Source organism: Bos taurus, chromosome 3 (assembly GCF_002263795.3).
Source record: "Bos taurus isolate L1 Dominette 01449 registration number 42190680 breed Hereford chromosome 3, ARS-UCD2.0, whole genome shotgun sequence".
NCBI lineage: Eukaryota > Metazoa > Chordata > Mammalia > Artiodactyla > Bovidae > Bos > Bos taurus.
The window spans coordinates 15,866,976-15,889,220 of NC_037330.1; the positions used below are offsets into that span (position 1 = coordinate 15,866,976).

The 22,245-nt window shown below is 48.9% G+C and overlaps 1 protein-coding gene across 6 annotated transcripts in view; it reads left to right on the forward strand.

Moving 5' to 3' along the window:
- KCNN3 (potassium calcium-activated channel subfamily N member 3) overlaps positions 1-22,245 on the forward strand; it is a 176,617-nt gene that overhangs the window by 141,884 nt on the left and 12,488 nt on the right. For all 6 annotated transcript variants that reach the window (XM_002685991.7, XM_005203798.5, XM_005203799.5 and 3 more), the window contains 3 exons: positions 7,215-7,325; positions 16,529-16,656; positions 17,358-17,427. In XM_002685991.7, the coding sequence (XP_002686037.1) occupies positions 7,215-7,325; positions 16,529-16,656; positions 17,358-17,427 (309 nt within the window). The remainder of the gene's footprint in view (positions 1-7,214; positions 7,326-16,528; positions 16,657-17,357; positions 17,428-22,245) is intronic.

A 22,245-nucleotide genomic window follows, 5' to 3' on the forward strand; every position in this document is an offset into this window, starting at 1 on the left:
CCCTGGGCCCCACAGACCTTGGCGCCACATCTCAAAGTGTAGCTAGAACTCACGGGGGCCAGTGCTCTGAGCCGACCATGAGAGACCTAGGTCCTAGCCTGGGTTGGCCACGGGTTTGGTCCCGGTTTGATGAGCTGGCCCTGGGCCAGCTCTTGGCTTCTGCATCCAAATGTTGGGGTGCTGAGCTCCGAGTGCCAGTTCCCTCCCCGTGCTGGCAGCCGGCTAGCCTGTGACAGCGTCCCCATCCCTCCCCAGATGCCCAGCAGCTGTGCTGCCTCCTTCCAAGGTGTACTTTTCCTGCCCCATCACCCTGCCATCCCTAGCCTGACACACACTCGTGCCCATCACATGGCCACACAGTATGGAGTATGGGAGGGCAGTGGGTAGGGAGTTTCAGACCAGAGTCTGAATGCCCATAGCTGGACCTCAGTGTGGACCCAGGCAGGGCACTTAGCCTGCTGGACCTCAGCATTCTCCAGTACGAAGTGCAGACGGGAGGCTGCTCTGCCCTCCTCCCTGGCTGCTGATGAGGGTAGACTGCAGTGCTTATGTTAACGCGCTCTGTCAGCAACAGGGAGCTGCACCCGCCTTCAGGGCTGGCAAGTCCTCAGCGTGCCTACCCCCACTGCTCCTTCACCGGTCGGTCGGGATGAGGGCTTCTTGCCCCTCTCCTTGCTTTCTGACCAGGACAGACAACCGGGCCCTTTGACCTCTTTGACCTTCTTCCCAGAGCAGAGTAAACACGCAGGGTCCTCTTTTCAAAAGAGGAAACTGAGGGTCAGAGAAGACGCAGGAATCTAAGGCTGTGTGTTGGAGCGGGGTGGGGAGGTGTGGGTGGAGATGGAGGGGTACAGGAGGCCCGAAGCTTATTCCTACATCTCATTGGTGGGTCACGGCAGCCCACCCCGAGGAGCCCTCTCTGCACCCCTGTCAAAAGCCTTCCAGGGCTCCCTCAGATCTCAGCCATCATCCCCATTTCTCTAGGAGGAAACAAAAGACCCTCCTTCTGGAAGGGAAATGACTCCATCCCGCAGTGGGCAGGGGTTTAGCTCCTCACTAGCATGGAGGCCTCCTGGGACTGACAGCAGCCAGTTGCTCAGAGCAGCGGAGGCCGTGGGGTCAGAGGCCTGGGCTGTGGGGCAGGAGGGCTCTGGTGCTGCCGTGTCATGACTGGACACCGTCCTCTCCCTTTTTGACTGAAACCCAGGGCAGGCACTTATTAGTGGGTCCTGGGCAGGAGTTAATGACAGACGGCTTAGCACCGGGCTTGGGATAAACCATGGGTAAGTGTAAGGGCTCAGAACAAATACCTCCCGTTGGTTGGTAGGAGTCTGCCTGGCACAGCTCCAGCTGTCACCAGGAAACCAGGGAATGAGTCTTCCTTCCAGAAAAGAATGAAATGCCGCCCGAAGGCCAAAGCTTTCCTGTCTCAGAGATGCTCCTGGGGCGCCAGCTATGTGCCTCAGAACCAGCTCTCAGTCTGGCCTGCACGGAGCCCAGCTGCTGATAGGTGAACGGCCCTGCTGGGAGCCTCCGTTATTTTTAAATACTAGCCATTCTCCCTCTCAGCATGGCGCTATGCCCCGGCCAAGAAGCCAGAGCCTGGGAGCCATCATTTCCCTGGTTTCCTCACTCCCGCATCTCTGGGCTTCTGCTCTGGCAGAGCTGGGCAGTGGGCCAGCCAGACCCTGGCCCCTCCCTGCCTTCTCCTGGGGTGTGGTCTTCACACCTGCTTTTGCTCCAGGGGCTTCAGCAGCTGCTTGGAAGAAAGCGTTTGTTCCTTGAGCAGAAAGGTGTGATCAAAGTGGAGAGAATAAACGAGTGAGGAGGAACTGATACCCACCCCCTGTATTAAAAATACAGGACCTGCCTTTCATCTTCTCTTTCTGCATCAGCCCTGCTGCATAGATACCTATCTATACACAGGGACAGGGAGCTTCCCTCCACTTGTGTTTTTACCCAAATTAAAATCAGCTGCCTCCCTCTGGGGTCAGACACAGTGAGGAACCCTGGTGGCATTTTTTTTTTTTCTTACAAATGGGACTTTTCTAGCTGAGTCACTTCTTTCCAGGGTTTCACATGGCTGAGAATCCCTTCCTCCCATCCCCCAGTCTCCCAACACTTTGTACCTCTCCTGATTATTATTGCAAGTGCCTTTACCAAAAGGTAGGGCTTCCTGTTTGGTTACCATGGACACCATGCAGGCCAAGGCAAGGCCTAGTGGGAAGGGAAAGGAAGAATTTGTGTGTGCAGGCTGTAAATAGTCTTAATCATTGTTTTCTCTTGGCAATCCCAGTAACGGTGTAATTATCAACCATTAAGCAGGGTATATAATTGTCTGAACAACTTGACATTGTTGGCACAGGCCTGGTGTGTTTGAGAGATTTCACCCACTAAGCAGATATATCAAAGTCCAGCATCTTTCCATAAAGAATTTTATGATGACAGTTACAAGGCAGAGAGAAAGCTGACAATATTTAGTACCCAGAATGGGCCTCGGAAGGCTTTCTGGTTCTGCAGGCATCTGAAAGACTTTTGGGACCCCAAGACTGATTAGTAGGAATCCCATTTCAATATACAATTTCTAAAGCTGGACTCATTAGGAAAGACCCTGATGCAGGGAAAGATTGAAGGCAAGAGGAGAAGGGGACAACAGAGGATGAGGTGTTTAGATGGCATCACTGACTCAATGGATGTGAGTTTGAGCAATCTCTGAGTGATGGTGCAGGACCCAGAAACCTGGCATGCTGCAGTTCATGGGGCTGCAAAGCATTGGACACAACTGAGCGACTGAACCACAGCAGAGCTGGACCCACTCTGTGGACCCTTCAGGAGTTAGGGACAAATGGACAAAAGATTCCAGGATATGTGCTGGGCTGAGCTTTTCCCCTAAGATTTCATGCAAGAGGCTTCTTTGAACTGCAAAAGGAAAGGGATGATGAAGTAAAAGGTGGCACAAATTGAGTCATTTGGGGAGGAGGTAAAGAAGAGGGCTCAGCAAGACATCTGCTTAATGTCAGTTTTAGAAGATGAGCTTCTCCCTGAAACACCTTGGTTTCAAACCAATTGATGTTATTTTAGTTGTTACATGGAATCTGTTGCAGAAACAGAATCCAACTGTAAATCCTCCAGGCTTCCCTCCTCCATTTGTCACTTTCATTTATGTTTTATTTTATTTTATGCTTCTTTAGTTAAGAACACCTCATACTCTTCCCCTTGGGATACTTATTTTTCGAGAGTCTAAGGTTTTCCAGCTGGAAAATGTTTCTTGGAAACAAGAAGTAGGAGGACCAGTGTGAAGGAGACTGGGCCTCTGATTTGGGTCCAAATCCATGGATGAGTTAGGCGTGTTGACCCCAGGCCAGCCACTCCTTTCTCTGTTCACTCCTGCGCTCCCGCTCACTATGTACCTTGGAAAGTACGACCTCATTAGAGGACCCTGTCCCCTCCCACCTCTCTCCCATGGAAATAGTGCTGGATAGAGAAGATCCAGGGAATCCAGTTGGTGTCGACTGGGACTCAGGACTTGGCACATCTGAAGGCAAAAATCTGAGTCATGGATCTGCTCCACAGTCTGATCCAGTGCAGCTGCTTACCCTCTTCAGTCCCACTCTGTCCTCTCCTCGAATTCCCCCTCTGCCCACCAGCGATTTCTGAGGTTCTGTGTGAGGACAGCTGGGGCAGCAGGAGTGCTCACATGCCCAAACTAGCCAAGGCCTTGGCACTCTGTCTCTTAAAACCAACCCACATCCTGCCACATCACATGAGCCTTCTTAAACTGTAAACGTGGCCCTACCGGGGTGATAAACTCACCTAAGTAAAAAGGCCCGTTGTCCCCAAAAAAGCAGAAGTAATCATTGGAAGTGAAGTGAAGTGAAAGTGAAAGTCACCGCTCAGTCGTATCCGACTCTTTGTGACCCCATGGACTATATAGTCTATGGAATTCTCCAGGCCAGAATACTGGAGTGGGTAGCCTTTCCCTTCTCCAGGGGATCTTCCCAACCCAGGGATCGAACCCAGGTCTCCCGCATTGCAGGTGGATTCTTTACTAGCTGAGCCACAAGGGAAGCCCGAGAATACTAGAGTGAGCTATCAGGGAAGCCCGAAGTAATCATTATACCACTTAAAAGTAAAGACAGCAGGAGGTGGGAGGGGATCCTGCTGACTTTATTTCCTTCATTTCCTCTAAGGAGCCAAAGTTGGCCATTAACTTCTGACCCAAGTCTGAGGCTCCTTGTTCTTCCTGCCTTCCACCCAATTCCCATGAGCCCATCCCTCTTCCCTATTCCTTTCTATTTTCTTTCCTATTTTCACTTCTTCCTTTCCTCTTCTGCTCTCTGTCCCATGCTGTTGAGGAGGCGGCACAACTTGTTGCCTATCTCAGTCTCTGCTCCAACTCTCTCTCTCTCTACATCTTCCCTCTTCCCTTCCTTCCTTCCTTCTTCCTTCTCTCTCTGCCTTCCTCCCTCCCTCTCTTTCTTTGTCTCTCACACACACAGGAGAGGACCAGTCTGGATTTCAGCACCTCGCACCCCACTTTCTGAAGGTTGCTGGTGTCTGACCCCATCTTTGCAAGGTTGCCTGTTAATGGGAATGACCAGATTATGTTTCATTATTGGCTACTTCCCTAACCCATCCAGATGATGGATTTTTCTAAAAGAAAAGTGAAGTTGAAAGTATCCACTGCTATCTATTCGAGTTAGAATTACGGGTTAAGAACAAAGCATCCTTCTGGGAAATATCCACAAGGAAGTCTTGACCTCTTTAAGTTGAAGGAAACTGAGAAATGTCATCTAGTCCAACCTCCTGCCTCCATGCAGAAATGTGTCTTAATCATATAAGATAGGTGGTTCCTTAATTAGAACACTCTAGTTGGACAGGACTGAGCGACTTCACTTTCACTTTTCGCTTTCATGCATTGGAGAAGGAAATGGCAACCCACTCCAGTGTTCTTGCCTGGAGAATCCCAGGGACGGGAGAGCTTGGTGGGCTGCCGTCTCTGGGGTCACACAGAGTCGGACACGACTGAAGCGACTTAGCAGCAGCAGCAGCTTCTCTTTAGAACCCCTCTGCATTTAGCAGGCTCGGTTGTAAGCCATGGCAGGAACCATGGAGCAATCCATCTAGCACCTGAAACTTCGGGATTGTGGGTGGTTGATTGCTTTAATGAATTTCCCCAAGTGGCATGACAAGCAAGGAGACTCCTTCAGGCTAATTCTGCCCCCAGCTCTCAGGGATGATTTAAGTAGAGTTTCCCTGGACCCAGGGAGATGAGGGAGCCTGGAGTCAGGGAAGAACCCTCTACATCTGATGTTCTGTTTTTAACACTATGATATACCCCGCTTTTTGGGCGTTTAGCCCAAAGTACTTTTGGAACTCCATACAAAAGAGTGGGATTATATACTCGGTCTGGTTGAGGGGAAATGGATCACACATCTTCCTGCTAGAAGAGCTTTTTAAGCTATTTTTTGCCTTTAGAGGCCTGGCTCAATTGATGACACCTACAGACCAGGCTGTCCAACTGCCCATACCTATCCTTTGAAAACTGGGCACAGAGTCTCCTGCAAGTCACAGATGCCAAGAAAACAGGGCTGTCCCTGAACAAGAAAGGAAAATGAGGTCAGAAAAAGGAAGGTTCATACAGACTTGGTTCTTTTCAGTTTGTTGTTCTAGAAATGGGTCGCTGACCAAATGTACCGAGAAATAGGAGATTGTTTTCATGAGAACCCTTCTAAAAAAGCTAGGGAAAAACATTGCCAACTTCAGCTTTGCCAAAACCTCACACCAGCTAGCCTTTGCCGATCTGTGGCAAAGGAAAAAAAGTGATTATGAGGGAGAGAGTAGGGGACTGATCTGTTATATGCATGTTGCCCAACTCTGATACAGATGATAGTACTTTTGAAAACAGTCTTTATGACTTCCTACACTTTCTACTAGACTGCATGAGTCCCAAAGTTCTTGGTGGATTCCTTGAATCCTGGGACCTCAATTGCTAAACTGAGCTCTGTGGCACCTATAATTACTGTTTGGCATCCAGAACATCAGACTGCTGACTTTCCTGAACTCATCATCTTTCCATGAGTAGAGGTCAGGGCAGTGCAGGCCCCACGTGCAGGAGAGAGGCAAAGGTCCCCAAGAGGCATGCGCTCTCTTCCAAGAACCAGGCGAAGGCAGGGCTATCACTGCTGCCTGCAGGAGAAGCAGGGCAGGAGTGGTTCTCTCTTGCCGTCCCCGGCACCCCCCACCCTGTCCCCCAACTCAAGATGCACAGCAAAGAGGACTTCAAAGTCCTTCAGGAGAATATTAGGAGGAGTCCCTTTCTGCTCATTTCTCAGACAGTCAAGCATGTGCCCAGAGGATTAGGAGAGAGAAACTCAGTCTTCAGGAAACTGCCTGTTTTATTCACCCTCCCTGGGCTCCCCTGGAATAGACCTTCCAGAGCAGAGTAGGAACACTGCTCTGGAAAATACTGAGCGCCTTCTGCGCATTCCTTTAAAATCCCGGGTTGAGGCAGATATATTGTTGTCATCTTTAAAATCCCTGCAAGATGGTGAATTCTGGAGCCTCCTGGTGAAAGCAAGAAGGAACTGATATCTTGTGCTGAGTCATAGGCTAGAACTCCTGTGAAAAGACCCAACTGAGGAGCAAGCACAGTCATTGAGCACACAGACTCTATCCAACTGGGGTTGCCCTGGAAAGCAGTCTCGGGGGGAGGGGAGATGCTTTGCCTCTTCATTAGATCATTTTCAGGAAAACTGTCCACCACCAGCAGATGATCCATCCAGACTGTATGGCTGGTTGTCTTTCCTCCTGCCCTCTCCAGCCCACCCTGCTCTAGACTGGCAGTGGGGCTGGGGTATGGGTGAGGAAGAGGGCGCACATGTGCTGGATTTTCTGTCTTCCCTGCTTAGCCTGGCAGGTGACCGAGCGATTGTCCGGTATTTTATATGACCCCAAGCCTCAGTCCCATCGAGTACCCTGATCCATGAGGAAGTGGCCAGCTCTAGGCAGGCTCGTGTCCCAGAGGTCATCACCTTCGTGGGTGTGGGGATCAGGGTCCTGCTGGGTTTTGTGACTTGGCCTTGACTAGCCAGAGCTCAGGCCTCCACCCCACTCCCAGAACCCCTCGGTGGGCCCGGGGCACATGGAGTCTTTCGCATGAGCCCTGCTTCATTAACGATGTGCTCTCTCCCCGGTCCTCTTGCCCCCCACAGGGTGCCGGCTGCACTGCCCTGGTGGTGGCCGTGGTGGCCCGGAAGCTGGAACTCACCAAAGCGGAGAAGCACGTTCACAACTTCATGATGGACACTCAGCTCACCAAACGGGTAAAACACCACTGCCCGTGTCTTAAAGGGGGACCTAAGACCCACCTGGGAGCTGGTCAGAAAGTAGCCACAACAGGGTAGGGCTGCACCGTTCAGTGGAGGTTGAGGGAGCCCCAGACACATGCAAACGGCGGGTGCAGAGTGGCCGCATGCCTCAGCGCTGCAGGCTCCTGTCTTCTTAAATCACCGTGCATGGTTCAGGCAACCAAATAATTTCCCTGATAATTAAATCTATAGCCTACAATGATGTAACCTACTCTCTTGCCTAATGGTACCAAGTAAATCACCCAGCATGAGATGTTTTGGTTTCTGCTTAAATATTTTCATGATTCTCATTAGCAAGGGCAGTAGAAAGTCTTTAAAATGATATTGGAAATGTATCTAAATTCAACCCCTAAAAAAAAATCATTACAATCACTCGTAAATAATGTTCATCAAAATATCATCATCCAATTTTTCCCTTTTGGGTTTTCCAAATAGTGTTTCTCCCTTGTGCCCTTAGGGAAATGGGTAAGGAGGGTTAAAAACTGATTAAGCAGGAATGGGGGAGATCATTTAGCTGCTAAAAATCTGACATCCCACTGAATTGTCAGAAAAGAGAAGGCCCCTTTAGAAGAGACAGAAGCAAGCCCTCCAGGATAAGAGCAGGCCAAATGAGCAAGGCAGGAGCTGTTTATTTAATGACAGCTTTTATGGAAAATTCTTTAGAGCCTGCAGGCTGAACGAAGGTCAGGAATATGATTTCCTGCAAAAACTCTCCTCTTTCCGAAGTGAGAGAGAAGCAAAAACCTGAGCTGGGGTCTTGGCCACCCTAGTAAGTCTTTCTCATATAGGATTAAAATGGGGCTGGGAGACCCATGAGCAGCCAGATTTTGATTGGGGTTTTTGAAAGCTGGAGAAAATATTCAGTGATGAATGTTGTGGCACAGTGAAAATGTGTTCGAAATAGAGACAAAGGCAGGAAGGGAGGGAAAAAAAAAGTGAGGGAGAGTGACAGAGGGTGAGCGTGCTCGGGAGGGAGGCAGTGCGGGAAGGGGGAGTTGCCAAGGCTTCTCCAGTTTCTCAGCAGAAGTCTTTATTGTTTGGTCTTTGATTACATGTATTGGATTCTTTAACAAGCCTTTTTAAAGATGTTAAGAAGAAAACGTACAGGCAGATATTCTTCTGTGGTTGACATACAGATGGTTATGTATGCACATTACGGCACTGAGCTGTCCGTGGTACAAAAGAAAACACGATTTGTAGCATCAAGATGGCAGCGTTGAGGGCTGTACCCGTGGTAGGCCAGCCGGGTTCCATCCAGGGCCCTGCAACCCAGCTGCTTTCCTTCAGCCCCCTACTATGCATGTAGAAGTCAGGCTAGGAATTGGGCAAATTATCAAAGTTACTGGGGAAAAAAAAAATTGCTCAGTTGTGTCTGACTCTTTGCTACCCCAGGGACTGTGACCTGCCAGACTCCTCTGTCTATGGGGATTCTCCAGGCAAGCATACTGGAGTGGGTAGCTATTCCCTTCTCCAGGGGAACTTCCCGACCCAGGGATCGAACCCAGGTCTTCTGCACTGCAGGCAGATTCTTTACCGTCTGAGCCGCAAATATACTTCCCTCTATTCTCCTGGAACAATGTAGTACAGGAGTCAAGGACAAGGGTATTTGGCCCCCAAAACCTTCTCAGAAGCTGTTTCTTAGAGCACAGACATTAACAGCCTCTCTGTTTATTCTATTTGCTTTTGAAACCACGGATATACTTTGTATTTCATGTTATTCCTTTGTCCTCTCCATTTTTCACTGTTTGGATCAGACACTAGAGGAAAATAAAGTTGAAGAAAGCCAGCTCCCTCCTATGACAAGAAAATAAACAATTTTTCTGCACTATGATTGTAGAAGATGAGGTTGTAGTAGCTAATTTCAGTCTTTCTTTCAAACATAGTCTCTAAAATCCTCTTCAAATCTACTTACTTTTTAAAAACTAGGACTGAAAATCTAATCAACAAATATTTATTGCCCATCCACGAGTACAAGGCACCTTTTTAATCGAATAACATCTCACTTGTCTGAGAACACTTAAATCTGTTGAAATGTTCCTTTAATGTCTAATCTCTCTTTCCCAGAGAAACAACCAACACGAAAGGGATGGTTCTCGCACAGAGAGGATTCTCAAAGCTGGCAAGACTGGAAAGGTTCTTTTATATAACCTTGATTGAAAGGACACTGGCTGTGAGCTTGGCCTGCTCTGGCTTCAGCTCCCCTTCACCTGATCTCAGAGAAGCCCACCTTCCTTCCCCTGGTGATGCCTCCCTCATCCATCCTCCGTCTTCTCCAAATGGCCCACTGTGTCCAGACGGAGTGGCTCATGGGTCAAACAGATGCTAAGCTTAGTCTACTCATAAGATCTCAGTGAATTCACAAAGATCCAATCGTGGGAGGAGCTCATTGGGGCATAATTGCAAACCTCCCAGGAGTGGACAGTTAGCAGATTTAACTGATAAAAGCCATCTCTTACAAGTACACGCAGCCTTAATTCTTCAAACATCTAAGCAAAAAACAAAAAAGAGGAATTCTAACCTATTAATCATTAAAATATTCAAATTGTTCTAGTCTTTATTGGTAATAAAGCCTTCAGCCCAGCCTTTTTACCATTAGAGTCACACTATTTTTATTCATTTATTTCCCAGGGAGGCAGGGGCAGGTAGGGTGGTGGTCTGATAGCACAGGGTCCAAACTCATTTTCTGGTTTTTGGAGTCACATGACTTTTCTTCTCTCACTTGTATAACTTGTCAACCCTGGCCGCAACATCATTTCTGTATTTAATGCAGTCGGATCTTCCCACGTGGACTTTGCAGTGTTACTGCCATTGTTAATCTCGAATTACAATTTACTGCTAACTTCTGGGCTACTAGATAATATATATGTAAATTACACACAGAGAGACTATAAAGAAGATCCTAGATCCTCATCTTTTCTCCCTCGCAACACTGCACATCCCCGTGTCTCTGTTTTATGCAATGAAACACATCCATTGCAGCTGGACACCACACCCTGTGTTCTGAGGACACCGAGATGAATAGGAGATAGTCCCTGCCCTCAGACTTACTGCCTGTCCTCTGAGAGCACCTCTCCTTTCTAAAGAGCAAGGTAGCTGCCCATGTACACACTTGGCTTAAGAGGTACTAGGAGATGTTCTGTTTGCCACTCCCACTCTCCACATCAAATCTGCAGACACCTCCATGGTGTGGTGGCACCAGCTGAGGACTGTTATCTCTTCATTCTTTCCATGAAGGGTTCCTGCCTCAAATACTTCATCCAAGTACGTTTCCCCCTGAAGTCAATGGGTAAGACAAAAACCAAACCTATATCTTCCTAACACTAGTGTCTTCTCCTGACTTCCTTATTAATGACATCATCATTCTTCCAGTCTCCAGGTCTGAAATTTTAGCAGCATCTCTGACTCCTCTCTGCTCTGGTACCCACAGGGGTCCAAACAGCTTCGGAATCTGATTCCACCTGGCTAAATCAGCCTCTCCAGGTCCTCTGGGCACCATACTTCAAGCCACCATCTCAGCCTTGTGCCATTTCAGTTGCTTGCTACCTTCTCATCTCACCTGGACCTCCCTTGCCCAAGTCATCCTGTACTTTATCCTGGTGACTCTTCTTAGATGCTGAGACTTAGCTCTGCACATGCCACCAACCTGCTCAAAAACCTTTCTTAGCCCCCCAGAACCTACTGATCAGTGCTAAAGGAAATTTTTCTTTAATTACAAGCATGTGTCAAAGTTTTATCACAATCCTGCTGGGTAAAAAAAAAATTTTTTTCCAGGAGGCTAATTCAAAGGTTTACTCAGAGAAGGGGTCTTTTATCGGAAGAAACAATTGTAGTCATTATTATACTGGGTACAGAAAATCTGGCAAAGGACACTAGATTCCTGGCTGACAGCCGGTAGGACCCACAAGTGGATTCCCAGAACAGGTCTTAATCTTTTAAGAATTAGTCAGATAATCAATTGAGCAGTTATCAGGAATGCTAATTGTCCCCAGAAGGGAATTATAAATTATATCACCCACTAAAGTTCTGTCTCAGACAGATTGGGTACAGTTTTTCTTTAACAATAGTCATAGGAACATTGAGTTTTTGAGCTGGAAGGTTCTCAGGGATGAGCCTCTCAGGCCCAGAGATAGGCGAGGGGGCCCCCCAGCCATATGCCGTGAGCTGGGTCCCAGCCAGGGCTGCTGTTTGTTCTCAGGCTGGTAGGCAGCTCTCCAGCCATAACCCAGTGGGTTTCCCAGAACAGTTAGTTCCTTGGAATTCAGAATAGTGGTGAGGGTCCCAGGTCTGCTGGAAGAAAAAGCCAGTTTACCTCCAAACAAGCTGAGCATCACATTAATAGCATTATGGAACTAGCCTGCTGAATCCACAGATTCAGGACCGTGTTGCTCTGGGGAGAGACCAGACTCCAGCTTTGAACATGGAAGCACAGTCCTGCCTGCTCCCAGCCCCAGTGTCCTGCCAGCAACAGGAGCCCCCATTTCTTAGTGTTCCGTGAGGGCTTCTGGGCGAGGCAGACAGAGGAGCCTGAAAAGGGAATGTGGAGTAAGATGGGGAGGAAGGAGAGTGAGTGTAAGCAGGGAAAGGAAAGAGATGGCAGCCGCAGGAAGCCAGCAGGCAGTGTGGGGTGGGGTGGAGAGTCAGGGTGGCGGATGCAGAAGAGGGGATGTTGGGGCATAATGGACAACTTCAGTGGAGCATCTGAAGACAGGCCTGACCTGAGGGCTCTCAGATTGGGATGTTACCATCCATTCAGATTTATTCATCTACGTTCAACCTCTAGAACCTCTTGAAGTCCAAGTCACAGCTTCTTGCCAGGCCTGATCTGCCCTCCTGCCTTCTTCCTTTCCCGCTTATCCATCTGCCAGGTGCAAACACCCTCTCCCTGGGATGGAGTGCTGGCAGCCTTGTGGGCATGCTAATATTTCTTCTCTGAGGGCCCCACCAATAGGGCTCCTGGAATTACTCTCCCAGGACTCCCTGTGGCTGCTGGAAGCATGGGGAGGCAGGCAAGAAGGGTGCTTTTCCTCCCGCCTCACACGTTCCTCCTGCAACAACCAGCCCCTCTCCCACATAACACAGAGGAGCAGATTACCCTGCAGAGAGGCGGCCAGAGCAAGTTATGGACATGTATAATACAGCCAAGAGCTCAAGGAACAGACATATGTGTTCTGTGTTTTCTTTCACTGGAGGTGGAGGAAGAAGCTGACATTTGTTGCAGGGGAAGAGCATCAGTAAGGCACCAGGTACGAAGGTGCCGGGCAGCCAGGCTCTGTGCTAAGTGTTTGAAGTGCATTCTCGTTGAATCAACCCTGCAATCCCGTTTCACAGGTCAGAACTTACATCACTCTGTAGCACCCTTCTGTGCTGCAGCTACAGGGCATGCTGGCCCCACAGGATTAGAAGCTCCCTGAGGGCAGAAAGGCTATTGGTTTGTGCCTCCCAGGATTCTTACTTCCTAGAACAGTGTGAGCCCCGTCTTTGGGGTGTGGTAAATGATTTGGGAAGGAATGAATAAGAAAATTGAGTCTCAGAGAGCTTTCCCAACTGGTCCGAAGTGAAGGTGATCATTCATTCATCCCCTTGTGAGGTTTTTCTGAGGGCCAGTGGAGCAACATAAACATAAAGTGTTGAGCACAGAGCCGGGCACATAGTAAGCACTCAGTGGATGTTAGCTGTCGGTGCTGTATGCAGGATCTTAGTTGGACGACTTTCTTGCCCAGGCCCATGAATCTTTGAGCCCTCCCTGCAGTATATAAGTCACTGAGCCTTTTCTCTGGCTACCATCAGAGTGAAAACACACAGTTTTGGGGAGAGAATGAATGGACCCACAGAAACAATTAGCTCACGTACTACGGATTTGGGGGATGGACTAGCCAGTCTTCATGCACAAACAACCCTCTTCTAACTATTCCTGAGTCCATCAGATCATGGCCAAGCTTACCCAGACCTTCCCAGTTCCCTGACCCACCCAGTCTCACCCCCAGAGTATCTTTGGGCCCTGATGCCCCTGCCCATCAGGAGCGCTCAGTAGGTACCCAAACCCCCATCATGAAACAGTGCTTGGGAACCCTGGGAAGCTCAGGGAATCCCAGGAGGTGCACACGACCTCTGCCGCTTCCCACCTCAGTGATGCCCAAAGCAATCAGCCAGGGGAATTGGAGGGAGAACCTGGTCACAATAGCATTTACTGTCGACTCGGGAAAGCACAGTGCAGTTAAAAGCCTATTTCTTTTTCTCTTGCAGATATTGATCTACTTAGCTTTGTGCCAGGCTGTTTGCTGACAATTAATTCAGAGTCAGCACCAAGGCTCGCATTTAACATCGCCTTCCCGAATACGCGGGGGCCTCCTGTTCAAACCCATAAAGACGCTGTGACTGCTTCGCTCAGCTACCCAGGCTGTGCTGTGGGTTTAGTACCTTATATTTGGGCTGAAGTTAAGTGCAGGACCTGGACTCCCTGTGCTGTCATATGCTAAGTGAGGGCCGGGATGATTAAAAACAAATCTAATGTCCTTTCCAGTTCCTTGATCCTGGAAAACAGGAAATAATTTTGTTTGCGTAGAGATGACATCTCGTCAGGTCTTTCTTCAGACCACGTGAAAACCTTATGTTCTTTTTGGACCTGGCTCTTGTTTTGACTCTGCCATTAGCTAGCTGTGGGATTCTGATCCTCACATCCTATCTATCTCTGGAACTGCCATTTCCTCATATTCTCAGTGGGAATTTGGGCCAGATGATGATAACTAACATCTTTCCGGTACTTTACAGTTTCTATAACACTTAAATTCACATTGACTCAGTTTGCCATTTATAACTTTATGGTCTTCGTCTGTGCCTCCGTTTCTTCATCTGTAAAATGGGGATAATATGAGTACCTGCCTGAGAGGGTTGTTGTGAGATTAAATGCATTTGCACATAAGTGCCCAGTAAATGTTCACTCTTAGCACCATCAGCACCATGGTAATTGCCTCCTAGGGGCCTCAAAACAACCCTTAAGGTAAGGATTTACTTTTCCCATCTTATGGATAATTAAGCACTTACTCCTAAACTGGCAGAACAAGGATTTACCTGCAGGTTTTCCACTTTCCAGTACTGGTGCCCCACCATCACAGAGACCGATGTCAGGGGCTCATCCACGCTGATGGTCCGTGCCTTTATTAGTGTTCCAGGGATGAGACTTGAATAAGTGGGGCTCTGCCAGTCACCCTGAATGCTGCGGCAGGCTTTTCCCTCCTATTCTTCTGGGAGGCTCTCCTAGGATGCTACACGCCTCGGAAAACTGAAGAAACCACCTGTCAAGTTGCCCTCTCCCTACAGACGGGCGGCGAGAGGAGGCCCTCCACAAAGAGGCCCTCCCTTCTATGCTTCCTCTTTTGCCAGGAGGCTGACGTCCACTCTAGCCCCTGAAGAGAACCCCCGTGATGACCCCCACCTCTTCTTCCCCCCTCCTCACCTGGACACTCACCGTTTCCAGCTTCCACTTACCACCACCTGCTTCTTCTCAGGCAAGAAAGTGCCAGAGGTGGGCAATTAAGTCATTTAAAACCATTTTCATGGGAGATTTTTACTGAGCAGAAAAGCAGTATTTATGTCACTTAGACATTTCTGAGAAGACCTAGCTGTTCTTTTAGAACATCACTTCAGCGCCAATGAAAAATATGATCCAGCCTTCGTAATAAATTTTTTAAACACACACACAAAAGTTATCAGCCTACAAAACAATGTTTCCTAAGCCTTCCCACACGTCTCAGTATTTTAACAACGTCCCATCTGTTGATGTCAGTCTGAAGAAGCAGGCCTGTACTCTCCAATTTTATTAAAATCTTTTCTGGCTAGTAACCTGATTTCTACTAGGCTGGCCTACTTACTTCCAGGCCCTGGGCCTGTGGGCCTGTGCCAGTGTGCATGGCTGATGGAAATGGGAACAGTTCATCAAAAATCTGTTTAGCGTGTGCTTAATAAGAAATGTTTCCTCTTGCTCTTGTTACTAATTGCTGAAGATGTCTGTGTTTGGATTAAAACTTTGTCCCCTGCCATCTGGATGCCATTGATATGTCTCAGTTCCATCGTGAGCTGGATGAGATCAGTGGTTTCCATGTCAACAGATGACAGCGTCATATGTGGAAACGTGTGACTGCAGTACAGAGAAGGAGCCAGCCTGCGGAAGGAAGCAGCTCTGGTTTCACACCAAAATATCTTCACTGATTTGCAGACCCTTCTTGGAAATGATGTCAGTTTTATGCCAATTATATGTAAAGTTGCAGTGTAACTGATTTGGGCCATTTGGGAAAGGAAACAATGGACTTGTTGATACCTAGAGCTCCATTTGGTGGGAAAGATTTCCTCAAAGAGGCCTTGTAAAATCTGCAGCTGAAGGGTAATCAGTCAGACAGAGAAAGACAAACACCGTATGATATCACTTACACGTGGAATCTGAAAAAGACAACAAACTAGTGAATATAACAAAAAAATGCAGACTCACAGATAAAGAGAACAAATTAGTGGTTCCCAGTGGGGAGGCAGGAGGGGTGACGTAGCAGCCGGGGAGTGGGAGATACAAACTCCTGAGTGTAAGATAGGCTCAGGGACATATAGGACAGCGTGGGGAGTGGAGCTGATGTTCTGTAATAACTGCAAGTGGAAAGTAACCTTTACATTTTTAAAAATAAATTTTAGTTACATTTTAAATGATTTTTAAAGAAATACAATCTCTAGCTGATAGGAAATCTGTTTACTCTCAGAATCCAAGAGATGTGCCGTGTGCACTAAATAAAAATCCCGTGTAGAGCATGGGACTCTGCATCCAAGGGCAGCAGTGGTACATATTTATCTATTCAAAGTGTACCCCAGGCCTCCAGGCCTCGGTAAGGCAGCCTATCTAAATATAGCAACAGCAGAGGAGAGGCAGTCCCAAAATAATTAAGAGAAAAAGGCACTCCTTAACTTCAGCCTCCAGTCTACTGTGTCCAATACAGGATTAATGAGAGATGAATTTTCATCATCCTTTCTGAGAGTTCATGCTTTGATTAAGGAAAAAGATCATTGCAGACTCATTTCCTTGCCAAATCGACTCTCTCGGCAGACCGCCCCCCCAACACGTGTCATGTGAAGCTAGGAACACTCACCTGATAGTCACCTGCTTATTTGCTTTTCCTTAGATCAAGAATGCTGCAGCCAATGTCCTTCGGGAAACGTGGCTAATCTACAAACACACAAAGCTGCTAAAGAAGATTGACCACGCCAAAGTCAGGAAGCACCAGAGGAAGTTCCTGCAGGCTATCCACCAGTGAGTGTGCCCGGGCGGCCAGGCCGCCAGCTGACCAATGGAGGAGCGGCGGGCCCCATGCCCCGCCGGTGTCCGCTCACACGCTTAGAGGAGCGGGAGAGAGCTATTCTGTTCCACTTAACAAGCACAGGGGGTGGTGAACTGGATCCAGATCAGTCTGTTTATTCATTTATTGCACCTGCCCCTGCCAGACATTGGACAGGCTGCCATGGAAGGTAAAAACTAGATAAGAGCCTCAGGGAGCTCTCACAGTGTACATATGCACACATACATCACATTACAACTGGAAGCAGAGCAAATTGTGATCAGTGCTTTCTATAAGCTAAGTACTTTAAAAAGTATAGTGGAGTTTTAAAAGTAGAGGATGAAAACGTTTAGTCTGACCTGGAAGTTTCGGGAAACCCTGAAAGGCTGAGCATAAGACCTTCAAGGTGGAAGGCACAGCCTTGATAAAGGCATGGAAGCTGGGACATGATCTGAGAGTGGTGGGCAAACTATAGTGACTAGAGGCAAGCATCCATGGAGATGAGTTTGCTTCCTTGGGGACCTGCCAAGCCCTTGATTCTGGTCAGTTGTCACCCATGTTTAAGGTCCTGGGCTGGGTTCCAAAACCAGATGAATTGACATGGATGTGGAATCAGCCGGTGGGGTGAACCCAGCATGCACTTAAAGAGTATGGCTCTTACGACTGTTTCCCACAGACTGAGGAGCGTCAAGATGGAGCAGAGGAAGCTGAGTGACCAAGCCAACACCCTGGTGGACCTTTCCAAGGTGAGTGGAAGAATCCAAAGACCTCATAAAGGGTTCTCAGACGCTGGCCTTTCATCTGCTCAGGTGTGGCTGTGAGGAAGTGGCCATGGCTAAACTGGACAGACCAGGAAAGTTAAGGCCACTTCCTCCTTCCTTAAAAAATAATCTAGGTTCAAGTTCTTGACATTTGCAAGCTACTAGTGTGTGTTATCAGAGAAGGCAATGGCAAGCCACTCCAGTACTCTCACCTAGAAAATCCCATGGATGGAGGAACCTGGTAGGCTGCAGTCCATGGGGTCGCTACAAGTCGGACGCGACTGAGCGACTTCACTTTCACTTTTCACTTTCACACAATGGAGAAGGCAATGACAACCCACTCCAGTGTTCTTGCCTGGAGAATCCCAGGGACGGCAGAGCCTGGTGGGCTGCCGTCTATGGGGTTGCACAGAGTCGGACACGACTGAAGCGACTTAGCAGCAGCAGCAGCAGTGTGTGTTATTGACTTTGAAAACCTGGCGTGTGTTCCTTCAATTCTATAGCTTAGGTCAGGCTTTGCTGGGAATTGATGGACTGTGCTAAGAGTTGACTCATTGGAAAAGACTCTGATGCTGGGAGGGATTGGGGGCGGGAGGAGAAGGGGACGACAGAGGATGAGATGGCTGGATGGCATCACCGACTCGATGGACGTGAGTTTGATCTCCGGAAGTTGGTGATGGACAGGGAGGCCTGGCGTGCTGTGATTCATGGGGTTGCAAAGAGTCAGACACGACTGAGCGACTGATCTGAACTGAAGTCCGTTCAGTGCATTGCTTGATTAGCTGTACACTGAGTCTGCACAGGGTGAAGCTCACTGATAAGACCAAATGGTGATGATGGCGATGCTGCTGGTCTAGGTCACACCTAGAAGGATCCTTCTGATTTGTGGTTATAATCGTAAGCTCATTTTCCTGCATCCTTCAGTCCTCACAGCTCAAGCTTTTCTGGCCCCCAGTCAGGAACGGGGGGAGGTGCATTTCTTTCTACCTCATGAAGATGCCAAAGAAGAGAGCCCTCCTTTCAGAGCCCTACAGTCGTTCTGCATTTCTGGCCCTGAATTGCCACAAATACTGTAAAGAAACTCGCTCCTTTTGCGAATCTCTGGACTGAAAGAATCGGAGGCTGCACCGCTGGCAGAGCTGAGTGTAGGCGCCACTGAAGAAAGGACCTCCCCTCCTCAGCTCCTCCTCCTCATTGCCTCTTGATAGAAATTGTATGTCAAGCGTATAGCCCAGGGCCAGGCTGGCAGAACATTCCAGCAGATGTCAATTATCATCACGGAACACGTTCCTTGAGTAAGCAAGAGAAACTCCCTCAGGCAAATTAAACCCCCTTTGAAAAGAGGGTGTAATCAGAGAAATTGCCGGTTCCTGGGCCACGTGCAGTGCCTTGTTCAATGAAGGGATCAGGCCAGAGAAAGGATCTCCCAAGCTTGGGAGGACTTTAATCAGGGAATGTGTGGCTGGCATGGGTTGGGAGAAGCCCACAGGCCTGTTTGTCTTTGCAGGGGGTGCTGAGGTAGACTGAGGTTTCCTGCGAGCCTGGAGGAGGCAAGAATGTGAATGGAATGCCCGAATGCAGAAGGGAACCCCTCACCAGGGTCTAGCGTGCGTTGCTCAACACTCTTGGCTCCTAGTGTCAGAAACCCTTTGGAAGTAGGTTTAAAAATGTAGGTGTTTAAGAATACAAGGAAGTCTCATTCCAGGCAGAACCTTAGGGCAGGCATGTGGTTAGACTTCAGGAAAGAACTAACCAGAAGTGGACCTCACCCCAGGAAATAGGTGCCCACACTCTCTTCTCTCTCGTGTTCAAGTGCCTGCATCAGTTCTCTCTTTCTTCCTCTCCCCCATTTCCTGACAACTTTCTATGCCCCTTGTCTCCCTGGCAGGCCCCTATCCAGAGAGTCCATGTTCTAGTTCTAGCCACAGGCAAAGACAAATTGACTGGCCTCCTATTGGTCTTAATTCTAAATTCTCAGAAGGGATGAGATTGCTGGCCAATCTGGGTCACATGTTCACCCTCAGACCAATCACCTGAGGCCAGGAGGAGGGTCAGGTAAGGCAAACATGGCTGGGGAACCCACGCTGGGGGATGCAGGAATGGTCACCAAGCCCCAAGGTATTTCTTTAACAAGTAGCCGTATTTCTGCCTCTGTCACCTGGTAGGACACTCTGTGGCTGGAGTTCTCCTGGAAATAGTGGACACCCTGGACTTTCAAGCCTGCATTTCTTCATTGTCAGCCACTGCCTATCACAGAGATGGGGCTCCTGCAGAGCAGACTGGGTGAAGCAAACTCCATTAATTGGAAAGAGGCTCACAGAAACTGGGTGGGAAAACTAAACCATCGATAACTGGAAAGAAAGGCTGTGGAGGAAAGGGTTAAGGGAAGGTGTCTGCTGGGCTGCAGGGGTGGTGTGAACTCTGCCACGCTTCATCTTTCCTCCCAGGAGGCTCAGCCAAGGTCCTGGCAGCAGCCTAGCATCTTTCACACTGGTCCACATTCCCCCCTGGCATCTTGTCGCCAAGCAACAAAACAGGGGAGACAATAATAACACGGTGTTCTCTCCTTTCCTCTCTGCGCTTTGTCCGCCCAGCTCACCACTTCCCACCCCTGTCCTGTGGTCCTCTCGAGATTCAGAAAAGAGCATGTGGCCTCCAAATATCACTTGCTCTATGGAAGAGCTCTCTTGTAAGGTGGCAGAGTTGGGGGGCCGGGGAGGGGTGTGTGTGCTGGGGCTCTTTATACCTAGCTTCAGTGTCTTCCATTGAGATGTAAAACTCCTTCCCCACATCTGAGGCTCAACTGATCAGATAAGGTGATATCTGTGAAAATGCTCCAAAAATTATAATGGTTCTGCACCCGGTAGTTCTGATTAGAAATCTAGATGAGGAAACCAAGATCCCAAGGAACAAAGAGACCATCCCAAGTTCGGTCTGTTGGCGAGCTGCCATGCTGGGGCTGGGACCCAGGGGCCCAGACTCAGTCCAGAGCTCGCCAGGGTGCCCCTGCAGGCAAATCCATTTGTGGTTTTGTACATTCCAGGAAGAACATGCACCTTGAGGAGCTTCTGTGAATGTTAATTAATAAAGGAAGCACTGCCACCCCTAAACACCCTCTCCTCCGAGAGGGCCACAGTAGAGTCCTGCCCTGGAGAAGTCACAGCTGCCTCATTCCTTCTGAGGCTGCAGCCAGTTTCCTGGTGGGAAGGTATCGCGCGTGCGTGCTTAGTTGCTCAGTCATGTCCGACTCTGTGCAACTCCATGGACTGTAGCCTGCCAGGCTCTTCTGTTCATGAGGTCTCCCATGCAAGAATACTGGAAGGGGTTGCCATTTCCTCCTCCAGGGGATCTTCCCGACCCAGGGCTTGAGCCCACGTCTCCTGCACCTCCTGCATTGGCAGGTGGGTTCTTTACCACGTGCCACCAGGGAAACTCTGGGAAGGTATCACTACACTCTCAATGCCCCTTCTCCTATCTCCCCTCTGGCTTCTCACATTTTGCCACCTCTAACTCTTTTTTCATTCGCCTCACTTCCTATTCCCTTGGCCCCTGCCTGCACCCATGGTTTCTGCATCTTCCTAGAGTAACTTGAAATTTCAGGTGAAATAGGATCAGAGTGTCACTGGCAAATGACCAGAGCCACAGTACCTGCAGGTGAGGCTTGGAGGGTACAAAGCAACTGCAAACCCAGCTCTGCCCTTGCAGCCACTGCTGCTGCTGCTAAGTCGCTTCAGTCGTGTCCGACTCTGTGAGACCCCATAGACGGCAGCCCACCAGGCTCCCCCATCCCTGGGATTCTCCAGGCAAGAACACTGGAGTGGGTTGCCATTTACTTCTCCAATGCATGAAAGTGAAAAGGGAAAGTGAAGTCGCTCAGTCGTGTCCGACTCTTAGCAACCCCATGGATTGCAGCCCACCAGGCTCCTCCGTCCATGGGATTTTCCAGGCAAGAGTACTGGAGTGGGTGCCATTGCCTTCTCTATGCAGCCACAGAAACACCCAACAATGTGTTCCTGAAGTCTCCCAAGAATCTTGCTCCCAAGTCTAATGCCACTTGTTAATTTCCAAGGAGAAATGTGACTGTCATGTTGATAAAGTCCCTACAGACCAAACCAGGAAGCCAAATTATAACCAAAAAGTTGCCTGATAAGAGTAGAGTCAGAACCATGGTGGTAGTGAATGGAACAAAAGTGGTTTCATTTCAATTGAATGAATTGCATTTGCGGGATCATTAGATGTGCAGTGGGCAGGACTTTGTACTGGTGAGGGGGGGGGCCAGGAGAGGACGGTGCCCGGGTTTCAGGTGGGAACAGCGTGAGTGAACGGCCTCTCCTAGGGATAAGGAGCACTGGCAGAGAACAGAGGTAGAACGGAAGATGGCGCACTTGGAGTGAGTTGCATTTGTTTAGTATTCCGCTGACCTGGTTTATACTTCAGGCCCAGAAGACGAGTTTATTACTCTCAAGTTGTATTTTATTTGCAGTTCCCTGGAGGTACTCCATGTCTGCTCTCCTGCTCTCACGACCTCGTTCAGGGTTCATTCACAAAAACTTCCTGAGCACCTGCTCTCCAGAGGTGGGCCCTGGGCTGGGCACCCACGGGACTCTTCTCTCCTTTCCTTCAGCCACTCAGGTCTCAGCGGGAAACACTGGGAAATCTTCTAGTTATATGGAAATAACCTGTGGTACAAGAGGTCTTCTCCCATCAGTTAAACTTTTACATTGGCTGAAGAATGGAAGGGCAGAGGTTTCCCCCTGAGACAGCACTTCATTCATTCAGTAGTTCTACCAACAGCTTTTGGTG